This window comes from Notolabrus celidotus, chromosome 13, assembly GCF_009762535.1.
Source record: "Notolabrus celidotus isolate fNotCel1 chromosome 13, fNotCel1.pri, whole genome shotgun sequence".
Lineage (NCBI taxonomy): Eukaryota > Metazoa > Chordata > Actinopteri > Labriformes > Labridae > Notolabrus > Notolabrus celidotus.
The window spans coordinates 29540871-29567115 of record NC_048284.1 but is presented as its reverse complement, the minus strand read 5'-3'; the positions used below and the strand labels follow the sequence as shown (position 1 = coordinate 29567115).

Sequence of the window (26245 nt, the reverse complement as noted above, 5' to 3'; positions counted from 1 at the left end):
ACTCGTTACAAGGGATGATGCCATGACTCTAAACATAAACATAAGCTTAACTACGCCAAAAATCAACATCCGGTAAAAGACTAATAAATCAATATGTTTATTTGTGGTCTTCAATTAAAACTTTGTGTCCAAAACCTTCATCTGGTTCTGTTTTGGGTCAGGTACAGCCCTAAATCTTCACCTGATGTACATTTTCTTTTGTTGACTTTCCAGGTATGACTAAATAAAAGACAATAAAAGTCTTATTTACTCTTTTTAGTACAGCATTAAAGGCTTTGCTCATATTACAAATAAAACCCTGTTTCATGTCTCCTTCTTTGCCTCGTTTCAGAATCCAACCCATCTCTCATGAAACAATCCTCCTCACTCTCTCTGATAATATCCATCTTTCTGTGCTGCGTGTATTCACAGCACTGTTTTGTGTTCCTCTCCGAGTGTACACCCTGTCTGCTACCTTCTTGGGCCTTCAGCTCTCTTTATCCTGGCTCCATACCATGCTCCATCAAGCATTCAGTCTGCGTCCACACCTGCCCTTGCCCTCCCTCGTTCCTTTAACCCTTCTAGCTCAGGTTCAGCGGCTATAAAAGAGGCGCACTTCACCGGGGCCCGCTATCGATCCGTATCACACAGGACACGGGGCTCTCTTTGCTCAGCAGCAAAGGCTTTTAAAACAGTTTGTGTTTCAGCAGCAAGGTCGTCAAAGCACAATTGTCAAGGAGGGAGCTGTGATAGCCCAAATGGTGTAATAGTTACATGGCGCTGCATAAGCCTGTTTGTGTGTACGACGTCTCAGTGTCTGCATTTGTGCATATTTAAGTGTACGATAATAAGTAGACACGAGGCTAACATCAGTGACAGTAAACACCTGGTCTTATAGACTTAAACTCAGGTACATCAGTATGAGCACACAAATTACAGCTTTTGGCTTCCAGTGTAAACAACAATGGTGTTTCCTTGATGTGTCCTTAAATGTTAGATAAAGCAGAAGGTATGAAGACAAAAAAATGCCTCTTCCATAAAGCCTCTTCCTGCTTTATGTGTAATTACTCTTGTTACTACTGGAAAACCGATGGTTTTAATGGCTCCCTCCATAAAAAAATGCAGTTAATGTTTCTCAAGGAGAAAGGTTTCATATCTTTTCGTCCTCTAGCTTGAATGCTCTTAGCCAATTGACCAGAAAAGTATGCTCTATGGGCTCTAAAACCCGGAGGCCTGCCGATTTCTCACACATCAAATGTGCAGATTGAATGCGGTGCTATCTTGGAATATGCCGTTTAATTATGCTTGGTACATTAATTGTTAATCCTCAGAGAAGCTCCTAACAGCCCCATAGAAACCCACTGGTGACAGAAACATGACTCCAAGACATGCACTGTTTTGCAGTCTTCTCTCTGAATATGCACAAGAGACATGAATGATGCTGCTATCCAAATACACCATGTCTTTAAAATAAACTCCACTGAACAAGTGTTCAAGTCCAAAGTCACACTACAAACTTTCTACTTTAAGTAAAGATGGTGTAAAACTGGAGTCAGAGTCTTTGCATTGTCATATAATCCCCTCCTCGTGGAGCCAAGTAATCTGCACATTGTGTCCACCAAACATAATCCGTTCTTTGCAGTCTGCACTCTTTTAACCAACATTAGCAAGACAAGTGTTTTACTGAACAATGATGTGATCACCTTAAAAGTTCCATGAACTCTGGTTCACCTTAGAATGTCTCAGTCACTTCAACAGTTAGAGCAGCAAAAAGACTCAGTGATTAAGGATGCTGTATTACCATGTTCTGTCACAAAGGAAGCAGACTGTTCAGGGAGGAAAGAAGTCAATCGTCGTTTGGAGCAGAGTCTCAGTTTTGGAGTTCAGAGTCAAAATCAAAGTATTTAAAAACATCAGAATAACAAAGAGCATAAATAAAACATGTAAATGGATTTATTTGATGCCAAATGTTTCCTAGGATAAATAAAATGAAGCTATTCTTGTATTTTTGTCTATTCTTTTTTATCTTGCCTCCTGACTCAACATTCAGAGCCAAACAAAAACAACCCAGATCTTTTCAAAGATTGATTATCACAATAAAAAAAAGATATGTCTAAACCTAAACTGGGCTGCACGGTGGTGCAGTGGTAAGAGTGAATCCCAGGGGTTGGTATGTTCTCCCCGTGCATGTGTGGGTTCTCTCCAGGATACTCTGGCTCCCTCCCACAGTCCAAAGACATGCTTGTGACTCCAAATTGCCCATAGGTGTGAGTGTGTGCTTGACTGGTTGTTTCTCCATGTTAGCCCTGTGGTTTGACTGGCAACCTGTGTGTAGCCTGCCTCTAATCCAATGACAGCTGGAGTAGACCCCAAAAACAGGATAAGCAAGGGTAATGGATGGATGTCCTAAATTTTATCTAACACAGGAAAATATGTAAATATTTTAAATCACTATAATGTGTCATTGGGTGGTCTTTTTGCCAACTAATCAGAGACAAAATGTAGAATTGTTGGTGGAAAATTTCTTCATTCAGTCCTCCAGACTGTCTTTGTCACACTGCTCCTCGAAAAACATGGTCCAACTCAGAGTCTGTAGTTTACCAAAGGTTACTGTGTGAAAATATTTTAAGCAAAACTTCTCAAAATGTTCTCAACTCTTTTTGAGTTGCAGGAACTTAAATCTTCATAAATAATAAATAAGGCTGGGACTTCTAGCAGGCCAAGATGTTTCTAGAGCAACAGAGCTGGTGCAAAAGTGCAAAAACAAAACCCTGATCTGAACTTGATGATGAAAACTTACTGTACCTACTTTAAAATGAAGGTCAATGACAGACTTGTAAAAAATTAAAACTTTGTTTTCATGCCTTATGAAACGCTGGCAAAAGCTTGAAAGTTTTATAGCAGTTAAAGTCACTGTCAGGAGTTTGAAACAGTCTAACTCTTATCTTGATGCGTCTTCATGACCTACAGAGTGAATTGAGATCATCAGTGATCAGATTGTTTATTTCTTTATTCTGAATGTTAGTGTCAGCTGGGGGGGTGTTACTACGGCAGCCATTGGGGTGTCCCTCCATGCCCCCGCGGCCTGGTCCATCAGTCGCGGGGCTTGGCTGGGGGGAGTGGTCGGGCCGGCTGGGGGGGGGGGGGGCGGGGGGGATTTGGCCCTGCCGCCTCCGCCCCCCCCCGCTCCGGCGCGCCGGTTGGCGGTCTCTGGTCCTGGTCCTGCCCGGCTGTCTGCTCCTAGTGCTGGGCCCCCTCGGCCCTGGTGGCTCCTTTGGCTCTGTCTTGGGGGGCTGTGGGGGCGGTGTTGTGGAGGTGTTCCTTGGGGGGGCTGCGGGATCTCTCCCCCCTCGCCCCCCTTTCCTCCTGCTGGGTGACCTGGGGGTCGCCCTGGGTGCTCCGGCGGTACCTGTTTGCTTCCGGTCTGGGTCCTTGGCTTGTCCCCTGGCCTGGGTCTCCCGCAGCGGGTTGGGTCCTTCGGTCTGACTGCTCTCGCGGCCTGGGTGCTGGGCCGAACCGCTCGGCTGATCTGACCCAAGTGGTTTCATCTGCACCAGTGGTGGTCTTGTTACACAAATAGAACACAGCACGGCGGCAACCGTCTGCGACCCAAGCTTCAGTAATGATTGTGGACACTAAGGGTTGCTTAATCATTAGTATCACCCCACGGAGTTTTTTTTTGGCGTCATGGTGAGATGGTCCCTCTCCATCTAAGTGTGTTAGGTCTCTCTCCTTCTCTTTCCCTGCCCCTCTATAAACCCCTATGTAATCTTTCTTTTACTTTCTCTTATTTTTTTTTGGTCCACCTAAGTGTGCACGCCCTCTTTTACAGAACATGATATTAGCTGTCAATAAAAGATAGGCCAGAGTTCTAAGAGGGATGGTGATGGTCGCATGCACACAGTCACAAGCACAGAAGAAAATGTTTTCTTTCTTTTCTTTTGCTGCAAGAATAAATTGCATTAATATTTGACAGTTTGTGACAAACATGACACAAACCAGAAATATATATGCAGACAAGATTAAAAAAAAGAAAGATAAAAAAAAATAAAAAAAATGAAGTGTCTCTGTTCAGAGCTCTGCTGGTGAAGTTTGTCAGACAGAAGTTACAATCAGGAGGAGATTTTGTTCTTCAGATAATTTTATTTTGTTTTATTGTTTTCGTCCTCATGTCTGATACTGGAGCAGGATTATCAAACACACATACGTTTTCTGTTGAAGTTTCAGACGGAGAAACTCTACAACCAGGGCTTTGCTAGCTAAAAGAGCTAAATGATTGTGAACTGGATTAATGTTTATGTCGGTGTGTGAACGCTTCACTGCTCTCTGAGGACTAAAGAGTTAAACCGTGTGCATATTTACATTATTCAGACTTTTATTGGAACACCAGGTAATGTTAAACCGTTATGTCTGCTCGCCTTTAGTAAGCTAACGGTAATAAATCAGAGTTTATAAAGTTTAGTTGTTGGGTTACAGTTTAAATTTGACGTAGCTACGCATGGCCTCAAAGTGTCTGTACAAAGAAAAGTAGTTTTAAGGAGAAGATCTGTGTTCATTCATTTACTTCAACAACAAAATAAACACATCTTTACCACAGTTGGTGCTCATGGGAAATGTAGTCTTCATCCTGGAAACATACTACCGATTTAATCCAGAGGGGGCGCCAGAATCAACACAATACTAAAACTCCTCACTGTGACTTTAACCAAGTATAAATCACAGGGTTAATTTCCAAACTCATGTGAACAACATTCACTAGTGATTTTATGAAATCAAACTTCGAGAAAAGTAGGGTGACACTCATGAACCCCACTCGATCCAGAGCCTGCAGCCTTCGAGGGCATTCCAATGTTGCACTTCCTGTAACATGTGCTAAATCATATCTCCTTCTCTTGAGTCTGGGCAAAGTAATGACAGGGTTCCACCCAAGGTGAAGGACATACTAATTCACTCTGGCACAGCATTGTTTTGATGTAGAGATAGCGGCAGGCGGAGGTGAGTGATGGAGCTGTCCGACAGGAATGAGAGGAGGCCGGGCCCTCTGTCACAGCGGGACAGACAGATGGGGCATCATGGGAAACATGCCTAGGATCATAAAAGACTCTACAGGACATAATGAGAGACTTTGGGCTGGGGGAAAAACTCCCAGGAAGGCATCATTTAACGGTTGTTCAAAAACATCTCCTGGTGAGTGAGTGATTTTCACTTCACCCGTGATATCTCTATCTGTGGCTTCCTTCCTGACAGACGTGCACTCACAAAGACCTTCAGACTACCAGTAAGTAAAACAGAGTCCATTTTGTCTTTGATTTGGGTAAATGACATCTTTACGAGGTTGCATCACAGACGGATGATCCAACATGGCACATCCATCAGCGCCAGAGCGAAGCAGGATTGAGTTTCCAGACTCTCCCAGCGTGTCTTGCTCTCTATCTGTAACACCCCCTTTATGAGTCACCTTGTCAAAGTCTCTGAAGCCAGACAACCTTATTTTACTGTATGGACATGTCTTTGTTTTACAGGCTCACTGGAGGGGAAGATTTTCAAGGTCCAAGGTGGAAAGAAAGATAACACCTTTGAAAGAAAAGCTCCTCTGGCATTCCAAGTCAGCAGAAAAAGAAGTGAAAACAAGAGTGCATTTCTCCAACACAAAGCAGCACAATCTGAGGCCTTCAATATGGCTGCTATGGCCTCTTATCTTAAGAACGCTTTTGGATTTTCATATTGACGTCAAGCATTTATCAAGATTAACTCCCGCTCTGTCTAGAGTCCTGCAGAGAAGCTTAACTCCTTCCTCCAATTCTGATTTCATCTGGCTGTCTGCTTCTGAGCGTCAGACCTTTTCAAAGCTGGGCTCAAGAATTCAGTGGATTTTAGCGATCGGGGACTCGCTGTCACATATTGATGTGATTATTATCAAATTAAGCACATCTCTTGTGATGTATTAAAAAGGCATTGAGGATTCATAGCGCCCAAAGAAGAGCAGGAGCCACAGGGCAGTGCTCACCCCCCCCTGAACCCCTATCACTCTCCCTTCCATCTGCCTTTCACATTACTGCCGCTCAGGTTGGAGACTGGAAAGGTCATCCATGAAATGCTCAGTGTGGGATTATTTAGCTCGCTGTTGCCTGTCATCTGAAATTGGAATTTACATTACTCACTCACTGGTCTCTACTGCATCGGTTCTGGATATGTTGAAATATCCAACCACAAACAAAGTCAGCATTTCTTTTACAGCAACAGGCATTCAGCTCAAGAAACCCTGGGCAGCATTTATGAAGAAGCCAGTGTCTGAGCTGTCAAAGGCCAGCTCACCTTACAGCTCGTCTACATTAACAAAAACAAAAACGGGGAGCCTACGCCCTTTGGTTAACTTCTAACTTCTCTCAAATCAGCCAGGACAGCCTGTTCCCACCACAACTCATCAGATATGGCAGCTTATTACCCAGCCTTCTTACTGATCTTGATTCTGGTTGGTCAAAATCCCTTGAATACTCCTAGACGACCTTTGAGGTCATCAGGTACTGGTCTGCTCTCAGTCCTGAGAGTCAGAACGAAACATGGTGAAGCAGTGTTCAGTCATTATGCACCACATATCTGGGACACACTCCCTGAAAGCTGCAGGTCTGCTCCAACTCTCACCTCTTTTAAATCAAAGACTAAGACTTTTTTTATTTGCCACTGCCTTCCTATCTTAGCTTATTTGAACTCACTTAAAATGCAAATTTTGAATTTTAAATTTACTTTTAATATGTTTCTAATTTTCCTTTTCCTTTCTATGATTTATTATATTTGTCATTTTAATTGTGCTCTTTTATGCTTGTCTGAATGTTTCCAATGCTTTTAATGTTTTAATGTAAAGCACATTGAGCTGCCCTCGTGTATGAAATGCGCTATACAAATAAAGCTGCCTTGCCTATTAACTTTCACTAACATGAACAACACCAGAGCTGATCACACGTCATGTCAAATCAATCAGCACAATTTATTCTGCTTGTTGATCGGAAGGTGAGGTAAAACTGTTAGCTTCCGTTAGCATCAAAACTATGTGGATAAAATGCTACTTTGCGGTTAGCATGCTAATTTTGGCAGGCTAAACAACATGGATATTTACATACTGGATCCTGTCCAGCAATCCTATAGAGTGCAACTTTAGGTTACCGGTCGCTAAAAAGGGAAACTTAAATCATGAGCTGTGGTGTTGATAGTAGTCTCACCCTGTCTGGATTCTATTTCCCATAACAACCTGCTAACCATACATTATCCCTTACTTAGTGGATGGAAAGAAACTACAAAAATATGACAATCAAGGTTACCCTCGTGTGTCCTCTCCTTGTCCTTTAGGTATGCTGTTTTGGTGTGTTACTGAAGTCCAGTAATGGTGGTGGTTAATGGTAGATGGTAAATGGACTGCTCACATACAGAGCTTTACGAGTCGTCCGGCCACTCAAATTGCTTCAAACATTTCACCTTCACACCCTTTCACACTATGCAAACTTCCCATCAGGAACTGTGTAAACTAATTCCCACTCTTTCACATCTTTAGGAGCAATTTGGTGTCCAGTGTCATGCCCAAAAGCATTTCATATGACTGCCAAGGACGGAGTATGAACTGTGGATCCTCTGGTCAGAAAATGAGTCACTCTACCTGAGGCACAGCTGAGATAACGCCCAAGAAATGTGCTTTAGGGGCATTCTGGGTGAATGGATATGTCAAACAAATCACAGGACTTACATCCAAAAGACCAGAGTTTGATCCCCAATAGTCACTTCTTTCAAGAAATGAGCTTCAAGTAAGCAATCTGAAGTACCTTACATACTGTACATCTAACCAAGTCTAACACAGTAGATCTGATGCTTGAACATGACCAGATAAAAAGTTTTACAAATCCAACATGATAACTATAGTCACAAGGCTAAATCTTATAAAAAGTGAAATGTTTCTGTGCAGGCTTAACATTGAATATTACTATACTTTACTTGATTGTGGAGCCTTGCATGAGCAAAACTGACACCTGCAAAGTCATGCATGTATGGGTGTATTTCAAAGACTGGGCCACCAACCAAGATGCCTGAAATTGAGAGTAAGATTGGGATGGCACTGTCTTTAACATTGTCACAGTAATTTATTCCAAAAGTCCATAACAACTCTAACATCACTTGATTCCTTTTCAGTTTATTTTTGTTCAGCTACCCACAGTTTTGATTGAGTTCAGGAGAAGATGATTTGATTTGAGACCAAAGATATTCAAAATAAATGAAACTTCAATATCTTTTGACCTACAATACACAGCGTGACTTCTTAAATATGAATACTGGATAAATGTTATGTGTGATTCATGTACAGATTTACAAAGTTTTCTCATTTAGGAAATTAAAGCTCCTATGATGAACTCTTGATTTGTGTTGATTTTAGCACACCCCCTGTGGACAAAGGGGCACACCACGTCTTCTCTGATCTTGTCCTGTACATGCCTGAGTAGTTTTGTAACAAAAGTCACCACACTGTCAGTAAAAAGGTTGTTTTTGATATAATGCTCATGGTGCAAAGTGAACGAGGGTATGTCCAATCACATTTTGAGAGTTAAGCAGCACGCAGTCTGGGCACTCAGTGAGGTCCTGGGCACAAAGAGGTAGGATTAGGTCCCATTTTTATTCAAAGATGTGTTTTGGGCGTAACATGAACTCAACCAATCAGTGTCTGCTCTCATTTCCTTTAACAGCCAGGTGCACCTGCAGGCAGACGTGTCGTTATTTATATGGCAGGTTTCAGCCTTTCTACTTACATGAACCAGGCTTCAACTGGCATGTTTAATTTCCCTCCCTTCAGTTGTGCCCCTAAAAACACAGAAAAAACACACAGGTCTCTTTATGAGTTAAAGTTATATCCATTGACACATCCTGATGAATGGCGGTAACGCACAGGGTACATTTACGCACGAGGCACAGCAGCCTAACTTCATTAATTATTTTAAACTCTGGACATGCTGACAGTATTAACTTAAAGAGCTTATGATAGCTAACATCTTGTGTTTAACATCAAAGAAAAGTAGGCAGTACATTTTTATTTGTTTATTTTTGCTGCTGGATCACATGGCTGTATTTTTTACGGAGAGCTAATGACACTGGCAATGCACACCAAGACGCTTTGTGCCTGGCGGGCTTTTTTTCTTACACCTACCCCAAAGCAGCAGTTTAGGCATCCAAAATAACAACAGAGAAGTGATTCATTTTATTGTTTATAGTTCTCAGTGTTAATTTCAGTCTGTTTAATAAGCAGCTAAAAACACCTTGCAGGAGCTGACACTCACAAGAAAATAATTATACCTGACTCTATTTCACAATCTGCCTTTAGATTTATTTATTCCTTCAAGATTGGCTCTCTAGTTGGTTTTGTCCAACCAATGTGGCTGCATCGTGTGAAATGTAGCATCCGAGGCCTCCATACGGAGATTGAACCATTCTGGTAACAAAGAGCCGGGATTTCTCTGCCCTGATGTTTTACTGTTGGTCATTTTTTTTCAGAGCCTGTCTCCTCTGAGCCCTACAACTTTATGAAAGTGCTACACTAAATCACTGAAGTAGCACTTAACACTTAACTCCATAATCTGTTTTTTATTGCAGGAACATAATAAAAGCAATCCCCTCAGGTCCATCAAAATCCAGCAAGTGGCAATGACTTCTGACAGACAGTCGGACAGATAGAGCTCCATCTTTAATCTCTGTCCGAGACATTTTATGGAGGGAACAAAGGTCAGAGCTGTAAGACCAAGACTACGTTCCTGTTTCTCTACAATGAGAGGTGCTGGAGGAAGAGATAAGAGAAATATGAGCGCAGAAATGAGGTAAGGATGTTTTTTATATCAAGATGGAAGAATATTGAACAGAGTCGAGGAAGAAGGTACGGGGGAGGTGATATGGTTCATGGAGGAGGGTGATAAAAATCACCAGAGCTCTTCAGGGATTGTACATTTTGTGCAGGGGCACACTGGGAGGTTGTTGTCATGACAGCAATGATCAGGAACTCTCATTACATCTTATCTTGGGGATCACAGTGAACTCTTCAGCAGCATTTGGTTTCTGTTGAGAATTCAACAATCACGTTAAAACACTGCTGTGATGACAGTCTACTAAAACAAGTCATCTTTGATACAAACTCTCTGCAGCAAAGAATATGTTCAAAGTAAGAGTGTTGCACAGTTTATCATTAAGCCATGAGGGTCATGATGTACACAGCTTATAGATATACCATTTGTTTGAACAGTTAAAGATGAAACAAACATCCTCAAATCATTTTTAACATCTGTGATTTGGAGGAAAATGGAGAATAAAACCTTGAAATGTGTTAATTTAGGCAAATAGAAGTAAAGGTTGTATAATAACAAAAGTTAGGTAGCTGACTGACAGTTCAGTCAGGACAACTCTCATCAAAGCAATTCATTATTTGAATGTAATAAGTTCAATTTGGCGATGTGGCTCTGTTATGAGCACTCCCTGCTCTTCTATGTGCCTACGTGGAATGCCACAGCCTGAGGTCGAGAGAGCACAACTCCTCCCCTCTCTTTTACTGTATATGTATACATGAAAAGCCAAGGCAGGGAGAGCAGCAGCAAAGACCCCAGAGGTGCAGAACAGAGCGGGCATCAGTGACAAACATATTATGACACTGGTAAAATCAGACACAGCATTAAAGGAGGAGCTGAGGTGGATTGTAAAGCGGTTTGCAGAAGAGCAGAAGCAGGAAGAGCAGGCAGGATGAAGCAGTTTAAGAATGAACATTTTACCAATTGGATGTGTAGATGTAATCAGCTGATAGGGGGGTTAAGATCAGCTGATGTATAATGGGCCAAGCTTGACTTTGTGGCTTGCCTGAACTAAGGTAATGCTCAAATTTTAGGGTCTGCAGGCCTTGAGAGCTGTTTCTTGGGAAGTAAACAGCCCAGAAAGAAAATAAAATAATATTTATACAGTGGGGCAAAAAAGTAATAAGTCAACCACTAATTTTGCAAGTTCTCCTACTTAGAAAGATGAGAGAGGTCTGTAATTTTCATCAGAGGTACACTTCAACTACGAGAGACAATACGAGAAAAAAAAATCCAGGAAATCACATTGTAGGATTTTGAAAGAATGTATTTGTAAATTATGGTGGAAAATAAGTATTTGGTCAATAACAAAAGTTCAACTCAATACTTTGTAACATAACCTTTGTTGGCAATGACAGAGGTCAAAGGTTTCCTGTAAGTCTTCACCAGGTTTGCACACACTGTAGCTGGTATTTTGGCCCATTCCTCCATGCAGATCTCCTCTAGAGCAGTGATGTTTTGGGGCTGTTGCTGGGCAACACAGACTTTCAACTCCCTCTACAAATTTTCTATGGGGTTGAGGTCTGGAGACTGGCTAGGCCACTCAAGGACCTTGAAATGCTTTTTACGGAGCCACTCCTTTGTTGCCCGAGCGGTGTGTTTGGGATCATTGTAATGCTGGAAGACCCAGCCACGTTCCATCTTCAATGCTCCCACTGATGGAAGGAGGTTTTGGCTGAAAATCTCATGATACATGGCTCCGTTCATTCTTCCCTCAACACGGATCAGTCGTCCTGTCCCCTTTTCAGAAAAACAGCCCCAAAGCATGAGGTTTCCACCCCCATGCTTCACAGTAGGTATGGTGTTCTTGGGATGCAACTCAGCATTCTTCTTCCTCCAAACACGATGAGTTGAGTTTTTACCAAAAAGTTCTATTTTGGTTTCATCTGAACACATGATATTCTCCCAATCCTCTTCTGGATCATCCATATGCTCTCTGGCAAACTTCAGACGGGCCTGGACATGTACTGGCTTAAGCAGGGGGACACAACTGGTGCTGCAGGATTTAAGTCCCTCTCGGCGTAGTGTGTTACTGATGGTAGCCTTTGTTACTTTGGTTCCAGCTCTCTGCAGGTCATTCATCAGGTCCCTCCGTGTAGTTCTGGGATTTTTGCTCACCGTTCTCATGATCATTTTGACCCCACGGGATGAGATCTTGCGTGGGGCCCCAGATCGAGGGAGATTATCAATGGTCTTGTATGTCTTCCATTTTCTTACAATTGCTCCCACAGTTGATTTATTCACACCAACCTGCTTGCCTATTGTAGATTCACTCTTCCCATCCTGGTGCAGGTCCACAATTTTCTTCCTGGTGTCCTTCGACAGCTCTTTGGTCTTGGCCATGGTTGAGTTTGGAGTCTGACTGTTTGAGGCTGTGGACAGGTGTCTTTTATACAGATAACCAGTTCAAACAGGTGTCATTAATACAGGTAACGAGTGGAGGACAGAAGAGCTTTTTGAAGAAGTTACAGGTCTGTGAGAGCCAGAAATCTTGCTTGTTTGTGGGTGACCAAATACTTACTTTCCACCATAATTTACAAATAAATCCTTTAAAAATCCTACAATGTGATTTCCTGGATTTGTTTTCTCATTTTGTCTCTCATAGTTGAAGTGTACCTCTGATGAAAATTACAGACCTCTCTCATCTTTCTAAGTGGGAGAACTTGCAAAATCAGTGGCTGCCTAAATACTTTTTTGCCCCACTGTATCTATTATGACTTATTAGTGATGGTGTTTTCCAAGTTTGATAGTTGTATAGTTTCAAGAACCTGATTGAGAAGCTTAACTCTTTCATACATGGTGGTTACTCCAATAGACATATATTCAAAAACCTTTTTGTTACTAAATGCATGTGTTTGGATGAATTGCTTTCACGTCAGACACTTCAGGGGACGTTAGAACAGAATAGTCACCCTATTCACCTCCGTCTTCTAGCCAGCTGTTAGTTGTAAGTGTACTCTAATTTCTCAAAATCAAAATGGCCGACAGATGGTCAGAAATGCTTTGCATCTCAGGAATATCTTACAAATCTTTCTTTTCTAAAAAAGGAACCTGAAGGTAACATTTTCAATAAGCAACAACTTTAGAGCAATATAATTCATTTTGTTTGTGGAAAACATTTTCATAATCACCCATTCTCTAAATTGGACGTCATGCATTATTGACTTTATTTTCAATAATGCCCCTTATAATCCTCCAATCCTGTCTCAACATGCAACCAGTGAACCTGATAACTAGGTTAGTGTTTAAAAACAGTAAAAGTCCAAAAACCATTAAAGTGCATCAGCTCTTTACATACAGATATACAGACCCTGAATTCCTGTTTTCCATGAATACAAATACTGTAAGTCTCCTCCAGTAACCGATGCAGGAGTCTGTAGTTCTTGCAGTTCTCCAGCAGGGAGAGTGCATTACTCTGTGGCTAGCATCATCTTCATATTGTATTGCATTCTCTTCTCCCTGAGCTGAAATTAAAGATGCTGCAGTAGCAACACCAGCATCTTTCCAGTGTTGTGGGTGCTGTGTTTAGCTGCAGATGTTTCCTTAAGTTTAAAATAGAGTTCTTGCAATAGACTAGCTCTTGTCCTCTGGTTACAGCTTACATTTCAGCGTGATGTTTTTGTCTCTTTCGCCCAAGAACTCAAAGTAATGTGAATATTTCCATGAAGTAAAGCCTGGCCGCTCTCTTATCACAATCAAGCGCTAGCTGAATTAGCTAGCTAGGCAGGCAACTGTAGGTTTAGGCAACTAACCTGCAATGAAGTAGGAGAAAGACACTTCACTATGGTGTGCAAATACCATATTGAAAAGGTAAAAGCATTTATTTAAGTCCGTAATCCCATCATGATTTATGCATTAATGCAGACAGCCCTAAAACTTAGTATACAATTTTGCCTTTTTTAAATAATGCAACACAACCACAGCCACGTTCTCATACGTTAGATTTTACCATCCTGCATTTGTCCTGGACTAGTTGTATTTCTCTAAATACGGTCCAGTAGCTGTCGTCCTTTAACATTCTGTTTTAATCCATGCTATGTAGCATCAGACTTCATACACACAGATCACAAATATGGTTTTTACAAGTTTTTTAGCATTCAAAGAACAATAAAAATAAAGATAAAATATATGTATGAAGCCATGTGGGGTATATATTTCTGTATATTTGTGGACATAGAAGTGAATGTTTGCATGTTAAAGAGGATATTAGACAACTTTCTCTGTAAATGGTTCTTTGTCCTGTATTAGCAGAATGAGATAGTGATCTAATTGAAACAATGGGTAAGTGTGCAGTCTTGAAATAGGCTCATACTTGATAGTGGTCGTAGAGTGTGTTAATATGCTGCACTATCAGGCCTGTGAATTAGATTTAAATGTTCCTCTAACAGCATATCTGTGGGTTTTGGAGCAAAAGTGATCCAACAGAAACAAAGGAATGAGATTACACTGATTTCTTTGGTCCATCCTATTACTAGGTATCATTGAAGCAGGTGTTCAGTGTTGTGTATCTGATGGCACTGTGAGAGTAACCTTCCTCACCCTCCCCGTGAGTGTGTGGAGTGAAGTGAAAACCACAGAGCTAATGTGGCTCATTTCATTTGTGATATTACTTTTTTTTGCACAGTGGTGCTCAGATTATTTTGAACAATAGGATATAACCTTAATGAAAAGCATTTTAGGGTAATGTAATGATCGATAATTGGAGAATTTATGGAGGGTGGATGAGTGAAAAGTAGTCATCCGTGAAAGAAAATCAGCCGAATAATGTCTGTGAGAGGAAATAAGGATGGAATAATTCACTCAGAGAGACTCTTAAAGTCTGTGTCTCTATGTTATCTCCTCTTCTACATTTATTTATGGGAATTCAAGTAAGAGCACAAATGATTGGAAGAAACTTGCAGGGAAGAGAGTGAAATAGGAGAGGAAAGAGACAATGTGTGTTTTAAAATTCTGCTCGTTTTTGTTGTCATCCCACAGCAATGTGTCACTGTCAAATGCTTTATCTGTCAGCTGCACTCTCGCCCACAGACAGCCCTGGGCCTCGCGGGAGACTTCATGGTGGCTTTTTTTTTCTACATTCCCCCATGTCAGCCTGTGGCAGGTGTGGAGTCATCACAACTCTATTAGCTTCACCACGGCAATAAAAACACATTAACCCGCTACTCTGAGGACCAGGCTCATTACCCTGCTGGGACTACGAGGAGCTCCTTAGACTGAGACGGGACGGGACAGCTCCTAAAGGGTACCAGAGGACAACTCTGTGTACACACAAGGTCTTCTAAAGACTGAAAACATAAACACCTGAACTTAGATAAACAATCCAGAAGGTCCATACACAACTGACTCAGATTTGTGAAGAAACTTTATAATTTCTAACCTTGAACGATGTGAAAACAACAATCACAGCTGATCTACAAGTGAACAAACTATTGAATCTACAAGTTTGTAAAATGCATGGTAAAGCCAGCATGTAGTCCTGTTTTGAAGCCAATTGTCGGCGGGAGCCATATTGGAAGTACTGAACTCAACCAAACTTAGTGTGAGGTAAAGAGGCGGGCTTTGAGCCTCCGAACCAACAGCTATGTGTTCCGGCCTGTCAGTCATGTCCTTAAATGGGCAAAACTTGTAATCTTAATATCTTCTGAACATTGCGTTATAAAAAATTCAACCTACATACAGTGTGTGCTGATAGAGAAATTAGCTCTTCAGACCAAAGCCGTTTTTTTTAACCAGGCTGTAAACATGTTAATTATTGCTGCAAAGATCATTTTGAATGGGTGTGTATGTGGTTTCTGGTGTTTCTGCAGACAGCCTCAAGCTGACGCTCAATGAACTACTCTTTTGACTCTATGAAAGTCTAAGTCTGAGTCTAACACCTTACTTTTATTTGTCTCTAACACAGGTGTGAACATGTTATCATTTAATGGCAGTAATATTATAACATTCCTTTTATAAGTAACAGTAATCTGACAAGATAATCTTCACATCGTTAAATAATCATGACTACACTGACTTCTGTTGGAAGAGGGGACTCGTGCCCCCAGTTGGCTTGTTTGCCTTCTGGTGTGTGCCCTGTTTTAGTTTAGAAGACAGACAAAGCTTTGACTAAAAATGGACTAAAAAATGACAGCAAATTAGGGCCAATAAACAAAAAGAAGAAGAAAAAGGAGTGAGAGGAGAAGAGTAATTTTCTGAGATTAAACTAAAAAATGTGAGGGAATAAAGTATCAAATTTGGGACATTATGAAGTCCAAAATTTGTGAGAAGAAACCGTAAAGTAAAACCTCATCGCTTCCCACATTCGCACATCTGACACCGCTGCCTCGTCCGTCTCCATTTTTTTTTCTTCTAACTATTAAATGGCCCCAATAAGCCTTCCCACTAAAATGCTAAAGACCAAAAGAAAGAATGACTGAAAAGTGAGTGACATTTATGAGTATTTGTCTAATGACTGGGACAATGAGTTCATCTAAAAAACCCTCCAAACTGAGCCCTGTTTGGACTGTTGGTATTCACCATCCAACATGCTGGAAGCTTCCCAGCAGCTCTAGTTGAATATGCATGGATCAATAATACATGTGACTTTCTGGGTGTATCACTCCCGCTCTGTGTGCTTTGACCTCAGGAAGTAAAGGCCTACAAATCCCAGAATGACTTCTGACAGCACCCACAGGGGCTCCGTTTGATCTGCTGGAGACAAAAGCGAAGCATGATCTTCTTCAGTTAAACAAAGTCAGAGAGGAAAGAACAACACCTGTGAGTGCGGTTAAAAAAGAGGCATCATTGTGTTAGCTGGTGAATGAAGCAGCAGATTTTTACAGGCTGGAGTTTCCCTCTAACTCCAGCCGTGTGCAGGTGCCTTTGTGAAATAGAAGTTAGTTGTGGGATTAGTTGTAATTCCATCTCAGCCCTGGAGAATAAGGCTGTATGACAAATCAGTCAACAGTTACATGACAAGGTTAGTTTGACACGGCTGCAGAGCGATGTGAGTTTTCAGCGAAAAAGTTTCTCTTTCCAAAATGTAATCAGTTTGGAATTTATTTAATCCCCAATTCATAGGGCGAATAGTAATACGTCTTTTCCTTAATCATTGTGTCTCCAGCAGAGTTCAATAGCATGCTACATTCCTCCCCCCGACGGCTCAGCCTGTGTGCACAGAAAAGCCTTTCATTCCCTGTCACATCACTCTGACAACAGTGTAAAATGTGTGGAACATCTAAGCACAGCCCAGCAGTCCTACACAGTGTTGGTTCAGCCCCAACAATAATCCACCTCAGATCCTCCTAATTCTGTTAAAACAACAGATCAGGGCAGCCACGTCTGACGGCAAGATTTCAGGAGCTTATCTTCCACCTTTCCTCTGATAGATGAAATATATTCCTCTCTTCTGGATCTTTGATTATGTATGTCTGTATGTGAAGGCTCGTATTTAGAGTATGCAAAGTTGACTGGATTTACAGTGAGGTTTTGTCATGACTTTGATTCTGGCAATGACCTCAAAGTATCATTACACACTCTTTTCTCTCCCCATATTTGAGGGTATACATTACTCCTACTACAGATTTGGTTTTCTCATCTGTCATCTCAAACGCACTCAAAGTCCTCTCAGACAGAAAGCTTTGTGTTGATAATATAGAGCTCTTATTTTTGACCATGAGATCTATCTTTCCAAAGACATCCAACTCCAGTGACAAAAACAGGAGATTTACCTTGGTGAACATCTACCACAGCATAGAGGTGATTATAAACAGTGGAATTAAATGCATCTGCTCTGATGTATTATAAACAGCATACGCTACGACAACCTGATCACACAAGTCATATCAAATCAATCCACAGAAAGTAGTCCTTCTCATCACCCCTCTGCCTGTTAACACTGTGGCAAAAATGTTAGTGTGGCATCAGGCTGGTCTTCAGAGTGGGGAAATAATGACAGTGGGCATAGATGTGAGAGCAGCCTGAGGAGCTACTGGACCCCAACCATCTCTGAGAGGGAAAAGTGGAGCAGCATCCAGTCCTGTTTCAGACAATGACAGCCAAGCTGGTGAGAGCATCTCCAACGCCAGACTTCTACCAGATCTGTGTCCAGTTTGTCTCCGCTCCATTGTGGTTTGGCTATGCGCTCTCTCTTACTTCAACACCGTAGACTGTATAATAAATGGACGAGTATCTGTAACGTCACCCATCTGTTTCTAAAGCCCTGTTTTAGAGCCAATCGAAGGCGGGAGCCATATTGGAAATGCTGAACTCAACCTAACTTCCATCAAGCTAGTGTGAGGTAAAGAGGCCGGGCTTTGAGCCTCTTCGCCAACAGCTACAGTGTTTCTGCCTGTCAATCAAGTCAGCTGTGCCTCTCATTATGGTAAACTTGTAATCTTAATATCTTCTATCCAGACTACCCAAGCTGTTTTTTGAACCAGGCTGTAAACATGTTTGTTTCTGCTGTAAAGATCGGCTTTTTGGAATGGGTGTACTTCTGCAGCCAGCCTCGATGGACTGCAGATTTAACACTTCCGCATTGGCTTTAGTTCTCGCAGCCAAGGTTGCAGCTTGGTCAACACCCATCAGCTACATTTTCAGAGGACAGCCCGAAGCAGGACAGGTGTAGTCACAAAACTTTCAAAGATTTCCTCTTTATGGTCCTCTGAAAACGTCTGACCTGTTGACTCCAGGCCTGGCTCCGCTCATCATGACAGTTTGTTGTTATAGTTAAGGCAAATACGCTCTGTCATCAACGTAGAGTGTTTTATTCTGACTATTAACCCCATGTTTTAATTTTTATTCATAATCTGACTTCCTGTCCCGCTCAAACTGCTCTGTGCAGATTGATGCATGTTGCTCCAGCATTCAACAAAAAATAGAAGTCTTGCAGGATCACACGCATTGGTAAACGCATTGACTAGAGTGTAACCAGCTCTGGTGCCATGGCGGAGCATAGACAGACTGAACACAGATCTGGTGGAATTTAGCTGTAAGCTGCTGATCTGTAAAAGAGACTTGACCCTTAATGGCCAGCAGTTTGTGATTGAGATTAGTTCATACTGATGGGCACTTCACATACCAGCCTCTACCATCATGAATGTGGTGTGACATGTAATGGAAAAGCACTATGAATGGTAAAAAACTGGAGAAGGCACTGTATAAATACAGTCTATTTACCCTTCACCAGTCCGTTCACATGCACACACACACACTCCTCCACCTGCCTGTGTTGCAGTCATGAAATCAGCTCAGCTTAACCTGCACGTGCTCTGTTGGTTTAACAGATTGCATTCATATTTCTCTTCAGAGCTGCTGGCTGTCTCCCCTGGTGGAAGTATTTTCATTGTTTGCCTTCAGTCACAGAGGATCCTGCATCCTGGATCCTCTCCATGCTATTCCCATCATGCCCTGCCTTCATAAGCTGGGCCTCAGAGCTGAAAAGCACCCCGTCGTACATACTGTGGTCAGACAGAGGAGCTGGCCATTTATCTGTGTTTGCCCTGAAATGCAGCTCAGTGCAGAACCCCTCCTCTGCTCTGAAAGTGGGATTATTTCTCCTAAGGGGCCTCTAAGTCTCTAAACCCCAATTACTGTGCTACCATTTGATTTATGGGTTTATTTTTAATGACACATTAAAATGCAATTAGCATCTGTATCCAGAACAAACTGTGTGCATCCAATGAAGGACTTTCAGAGGAAAAAATGACACGGAGTCCCTTTCAATACATCCACAACAAGCTCTTTGGCACGCCTGCCTCTCAGTATTTTACCACTTACTCCAGATGAAACAGCTCTGCCTTTAATGGGAGTCTATTAAAGCCACATATATTGACTTCTTTAACAGTACCGCAGAGTGGAGAAGTTCTTTAGATTAGAGGAACTTCAGACTGCAACGTAGAAAGAAATCAAGTCTGATTAACTTGGCCAACATTACTCCATTTCTTTATTTTTCTACCGCTAAATAACACCCCCACACCTAAAAACCTGGGAGTAGAAAGTCAACCACAAAGTTCCACTCACGATGCATACACATTTAAGTTGTCAAAGCTATATTCTAGCAACAAAAACACAAATTATGATCATTTTGGACATGCACGCAGCATCCTCTCTCACCACTGACCTCAGGAGCAGCACTGAATCGTCCCACACACCCACTCGGTCAGTGCCGCTGCTGACCCACACAGCACAGCAGAAGACAGTGAGCCTCTGAAAGTCGGCTTCAGACGCAGCCAAGAGCAGAAATAGCAGTGAGATCAGCAGCCTGCATTCCTGCATGCCGTGCTGCATGCTGATTGAGCTGCCATTGTATTCTCATAAAAAATGGATTGGCTTTACACAGACCGGCAGACAGACCAGCTTTGATGATCTCCCCGCTTTCTGCTTTAAGAGCATTTTTATGGGTCTGCTTGATATCCCAGCAAGTTACCAACATTAGCTAACCTTAAGTATTAACAGACTCCTTGAGCCAACTTTCACCAGGGCTAACTCCGTCTTAGCTGTTTGGATTTACAGTCCTGGTTAAAGGATGAGAGAAAACAACATCCTACTTGCTTCACATGTGTGGCATTCACAGATTACAAACTACCTTCTTCCTTTTGTGTCGTTTCCTTCTATGTCATCTTGTTCTTTCTTTGTCAGACTTTATTTGGGACAATGCAGTCTCAGAAAAGCACGGTCATTAAAACTGTGTGACGTTGTCGGTTTGGTTTATTTGACCAAGTGCAGTACCAATTTATTATTCATTTCACCCCCGATTGAACCAGCTTCCCCCGGACTATCGTATGAAAACCACCCAAGCCAAGTTCTCTTCCACTCGTCTTGTCCACATGCAGACTTTTCATTCTGTCCAAACAAATAGCTTCCTGTTGAGATCAGCTGGTTGTTCAGCATGTCTCCTTTCTAATGTCATTGCACTAAACAAAATCTCGAAACTCCGCATGGCAGAATAAATATTCACCAAATTTTGTACTGTCAGAGACAAGGGCACAGTTGTTCAAGAAAGACAGCACCATGAGGATATTTGACATATTAGGAAATAAAAGTAATAATTCAAAGATTGTTCATTGTTGTGTTTCATCTCGTTTATATTACTGTAATTCTTTGTTCAGTTATCTCTCAACACATCTTTGAATCGCATACAAGTGGTCCAGAACGCTGTAGTTAAGCTCTTGACAAAATCATCCAGAAGTTCACAAATGAAGACCCTGAAACAGAGAGGTTCAGGTTCAAGTTGTCTCTTTGGTGAAAACCAAGCAGCAACCTCTGGTGTTCAAAAGTGAAGCCAAAGCAGAAGTGCAAAAATCTGCTGAGTGTCTACTAGAAGTTACCTGCAAAAGCCACTGACACTTTAATTATACTTATGTGAAAATGCTCTGTCTTTACAGCATAGTTATACGTTTACAGCCTGGTTTCACTAACAGTTAGGGCCTTAATAGCTAATTTATTTCTTCTTGTATAGGGAGCAAACCTTTAATTAAAACTAATCTGTTTTGGGCAGTGGTGGACAAAGCACATAGCTTCATTACTTAAGTCAAAGTATAGATCCTCCTGGTCAAACTTTACTCCAATACAAGTGAAAGTTGTTCAGTCAGATTATTACTTGAGTTAAAGTCCTGGAGTACTTGCTTTTAAAAATACTGAAGTATTCAAAGTACTTTTAAAAACATCTCAAAATGTATTTTCACAAAGCATGAGTGCAGTCAAGAAAGCATGGGTGTACATTCTGCTCCGTTCTGTTAATCTAGAAAACATGATTTCATATCTGAAAAGTCTACCATGAAATATAAACTGAGTTACTACAAGCACAGGCAAGTTTCAAATGTTCATCTGGAATCAAAGCAGTGTGTTAGCTACAGACCTCGTCATGCTTTCTCAGGTTAGATGCTGATGTTTTGGAGGCTGTGATGAAGTTTGTGTGGTAAACATAATATGAATCATTCTTTGTTTCAAAAACCTGAAACGTGGGTTTAAAATATGGCCGTGGTGCTCAGGTAGATAATCATCATCCTTCTCAGTCATAGCCATCATCCCATGACTAAATGAACTGACTGATCTGAAGAATGTTTGATCTGCATTTACTCTACGCTCAACCAAGGTACGGCTACACCATTGAGACAAAGCAAACACAAGTACACCAACAGTTTACAGTCTTTGGGATCTGATTTCAGAAAAGAAAATTCATCAGCTGACATCAAAGCAAAAGTAGTGAGTAATTAGAGCACTGGTAGAAATGTAGAGGAGGTCAAAAGTATGATATTTTTCTTTCAAATATAGTAGAGTAAAAGTTATAAGTACCCCCAAAAAATTATAAGTAAAGTACAGATACTCAAAAAAATAAGTGCAGTACTCAAGTAATTTATCTTTGTGACTGTGTATAGAGCAATACATGGTCAGGCTTCAGCATTTATCAGAGAACTGATGAAGCCGCATACCTCCAGCAGGACTCTGGGGTCCTCTGATCAGGGTTTGTTGCCCCTTGCACCAGACTAAAAATAGGTGATTGGGCTTTTGAGGCTGTTGCTCCAAAACTTTGGGACATTATCCCACACTGTGGACATTTTTAAAAAGGAGTTGAGGACCCATTTGGTCAGACAAGTCTGTGTTTGACCTTGTCTGTTTTTATGTATTTGTTCTAATTATATGTAATGTCTTGTGTTGTGCTTTAAATCTGTTTTTGCTTTCTAACCTTTTGACGCCTGTTCTAGAAAGGTGCTACTTAAATAAACTTGACTTACTTTCAAAAAACAAATCTGTACTTATAAAATATAAGTATACATCATAGTGAGACACCAGAAAACACAGTTTGACCCTCATTTAGCTTAAGTATAAAGTATCTAAGTGTCTTCATTGGTTTGTTCCGGCTCTCTGGACTGCAGCGAGCACATGTGGCCTCATCGATACCAGATGAACTCATCATTCCATAAAAATGGAGCGTATCATCCCTAAATGAGATATCCACCATTAGAAAAGAAATGACTCTTACAAATTAGCTTTATGGGTCACAATTAGAGACGTGACTCAGCTCGAGACCTTTACCCAGATTTAGAGGACTGAGTTCTGTGAGGGGAGAGCTTTTCTGAGCGGGTGAATACACCAGCTGCCTTAAAACACGACTCATCTATGAACTTAAAAAGTATCTGTGAATATAGAAAATAAAATTTGTTGTCACTGTCTTAGAAGAGTGCTGAAGTCTAAAACTGGAGGAGCTGACCAAGCATCACGTAACCAAAGGAAGCAAAAGCAAATGTTGTCAGCTGGTTTACTGTTAGCTAGCATGTTGTTAGCTGATGGAGTTAGCTGTAGATGTTAGGGACTAAACCAAACTGATAACATTCATTTAGAACTCAATGTTACAACATGGAAAGTCATATTCAAAGAATGTTGGTGCTCAGGTTGTTAAGATTAGATAACAAAAGCAACAATCTTCCCGAGATATTATCCAGACCAATCTCCAAGCAGGCTCTACGGTCAATCTGGCACTGTGGCTAAATTGTATAATAATAACTTCTGTGTGTATTACTGGATTCACATATATGTTCTCTCTGTTGTTAAAGAAAGGTATTTAAATCAACTCAATCATGTTTCACTGTCTTGTGATGACGATGATAAAGGTTTCATGTGGCACTGAGCAGCTTTTACAGGACTGAACGAGGCAGCACTTCTAATACGTATTATTAGATCTTGATCAACAGAGCTAAGAAAGCATTTTTTTTAATTCTACTGTACCAATGTTTTAAAAAATCCAGAACATGAGTCTCACTGGTTTATAAGACAGTCTGCTTTTGGAGGTTTCTCAGGTCTCTCAGGGGGAAAATAAGTCTAAAGTGTCTCCCCGAGTGATGATTCCCATTGCATTCAGCAAAGTCCACAATGAGGAGCTGCTATGCATTCGTTCTTTCTATTACAATCTGGACCACCAAGTGGAGTTTGCATTCACAATAGCTAATGGTATGGTAGCATTGATAGCAATGAGGTGCACAACACCCACAACCAATATTTGCTTGGATTTGTGCCATCCATCTCTGCTGGTCGCTTGCTGTCTTAGATTTAGAGGTCCTTTCAATCAAACCAGCACCCCCCAAGGTTTATTTACAACAAGCATCATTTTCTCTAAATACATTATTGAAACCAACTGAGGGTGAAAGACTGTTAAAAATTGGCACTGCATGCTTTGGATAGATCATAGCACCATTTTCAGAGTAAAAGACCTCTCTCTTTATAACTGTATTCACCCAAATATATGACGACCTTGATCATGGCGACCCCTCTTTTCAAGACTAATTCACAAAAAAAGGACTCTGAAGAACAAATCTTGTTTTCATGGAAAAAGCACTTTAGATTGAAAATGATTAAAAAACAAGCTTAATAAATAAAACAAGGTAGGTTGTTGTTTTGAACACCTTTAACAGCAAGGCTCGCAGAAATGCCAAGTGGCGCTGTTGGCTGTTGCACTGAACATTAGCTTGTAATTGCTAAACCCCCAAATAAAAGACAACCTCACTTTTTTCAGAAGTATTATAATAAAAATTGATAAAGGGTATTAAAAGTGCATCTTATACACAAAAATTGACAGTAATTTAGACCTTAGTTTGGTGTTATCATTGTTGTTACCTACTGTGTAGCTGCAGTGGTTGAAATAATAAATTAAATCACCTGAAACCGTCTTACAGCAGTGAGTGGAGTAAAAACAGATACCTATTGAATTAATAACAAGAACACAAATTTACCTTTTGTGGTGTCAGCAAATCTTTTCAGTTGATGTGTTACATTTACAGATGTTTTACATGTATCCATCAGAAAAGCCTTAACTCAGCTTTCTTTTTCATAATTACCTTGCTGAAACATCCATCCATCCATCTGCTTTAGCACTTATCCCGTTGAGGGTTGTGGGTATCCTATTGAGTAGACAGTGGAGAGGTCGTATCACAGGCTGGACATGTAGAGACAGACAACCGTTCAAGCAAACACTCACTGTCACAAGGCCCGGTAGCGTAAAGTCCTCATATGCATGCTGTAAGGTTACACGGCCACTCTTATTCAAACCTCAAGCTGTCTGAGAGGCCTGAGCTGATGTTAGCATAGCATGTTCCCACTTTGACAAAACACAAATATTCCTGTATGTGGAAAGACTACAAAGGCCATGTCTCAAAGCAAATGAAACACACACAGATTGTTTCTTTACATATGCAACTTTTTTTAATGCTAAACATGTCAAAGGTAGCTTTTTTTTTCTCACCTGTCCTCCACTGCAATGCCTGAGTTCCACATCCAAAACCAGGAACTGCCAAACAGAGCTGCAGTCCACCATTGGTTTATGAGGAGGTTTGCCAAGTGGAAGGCACCATGTATGAACGAGGTGGAGGGGTGTTTTGACAGATGAAATAAGAAAGTATCTTGCAAGTGCAATTTGAGAATTAACTTTATATAAATGTGTTTGGATACTGTTTTGTAACCCCAGTGCATATGTTTGGATCATTTGCAGAGCAGGTAGGAGTTTGAGGTGAGTTAATTGATTGCGAATTATTAATCCCTCACTCTTGGTAGGAACCAGCTGCTATATAAAAGGAGGCTGGAGGTCCTTGGGGGAGTTGGTGGGTTAAAGTTTCAGTCAATAAGTTGTAGGAGAGTGATGCAATTGCACAAGTGGCATTGTGTAGACCTCTGCCCTTAACTTTGGTTTACACTTCCCTCTAGCATTGTGCTATTTTGTTGTTTTTTCCTTCTTGTTGTCCTCTTTTCTTGCAAGCGTTACTTATTTCAACCCCAGGCCTGCACTGTATATAATGCTGCACATGGTTTTTTCTACACTGAAGATAACTATACTTGCATTTTTGCCTCATTTTTGAGCTGAATCAATTAAGCCATCCTTGCATGTGGTGTCAGAAGACCAGCAGTAAAGGCAGCAGCCTTGGCAGCAAGCAGAGCCTCCAGAGGAATAAGATGCCACAGGGGGAGACATCAGGAGGGAGGCCACCCCTCCATGGCAGATACAACCACTTCCCATGAAGCAAGTTTTTCCAACCTGGCCATGATGTTTGAAACATCATGGGATTTCAGATGGAAAGAGAAAGATGGCAGGAAGATGAAAATGCTAAGCAGGTGCAGAGTTTTAGGATTGAACACATTTGAAAGACTGGCAACTGTTTATAAATGGGGAAATCAAGGCTTAGGCTAACTCCATGGTTGACTGGTAGAGCAAGAAAGAATTTTGTAGACATGGACCCTGCCCACTACCAGGACTATGGTAGACTGAAGGGGGAATTAAATTAAAACAAAAGTATGAGGTCAACAGAGACTCTTACTGCCAACACTTCCGGGCCCTGGACACAACGGTGGACGAGTCCCCAAAGGACCTGTATGTTCGACTTGGAGACTTCTTTTGCAAATGGGTAAACTCAGATAAAACGCAACCCTGAGTCAGC

At 41.3% G+C, this 26245-nt stretch overlaps 1 protein-coding gene across 1 annotated transcript in view; it reads right to left on the bottom strand.

The window, feature by feature from the left end:
* Window positions 1-25203, bottom strand: part of LOC117824610 — a 47007-nt gene extending 21804 nt beyond the window's left edge. Inside the window, exons 1-2 of the mRNA XM_034700146.1 lie at window positions 25060-25203; window positions 24656-24753 (exon numbers count right to left, since the gene is read on the bottom strand). Coding sequence (XP_034556037.1) covers window positions 24656-24753; window positions 25060-25131 — 170 coding nt within the window. The 5' untranslated portion in view covers window positions 25132-25203. The remainder of the gene's footprint in view (window positions 1-24655; window positions 24754-25059) is intronic.
* Between the last annotated feature and the right edge of the window lie 1042 nt (window positions 25204-26245).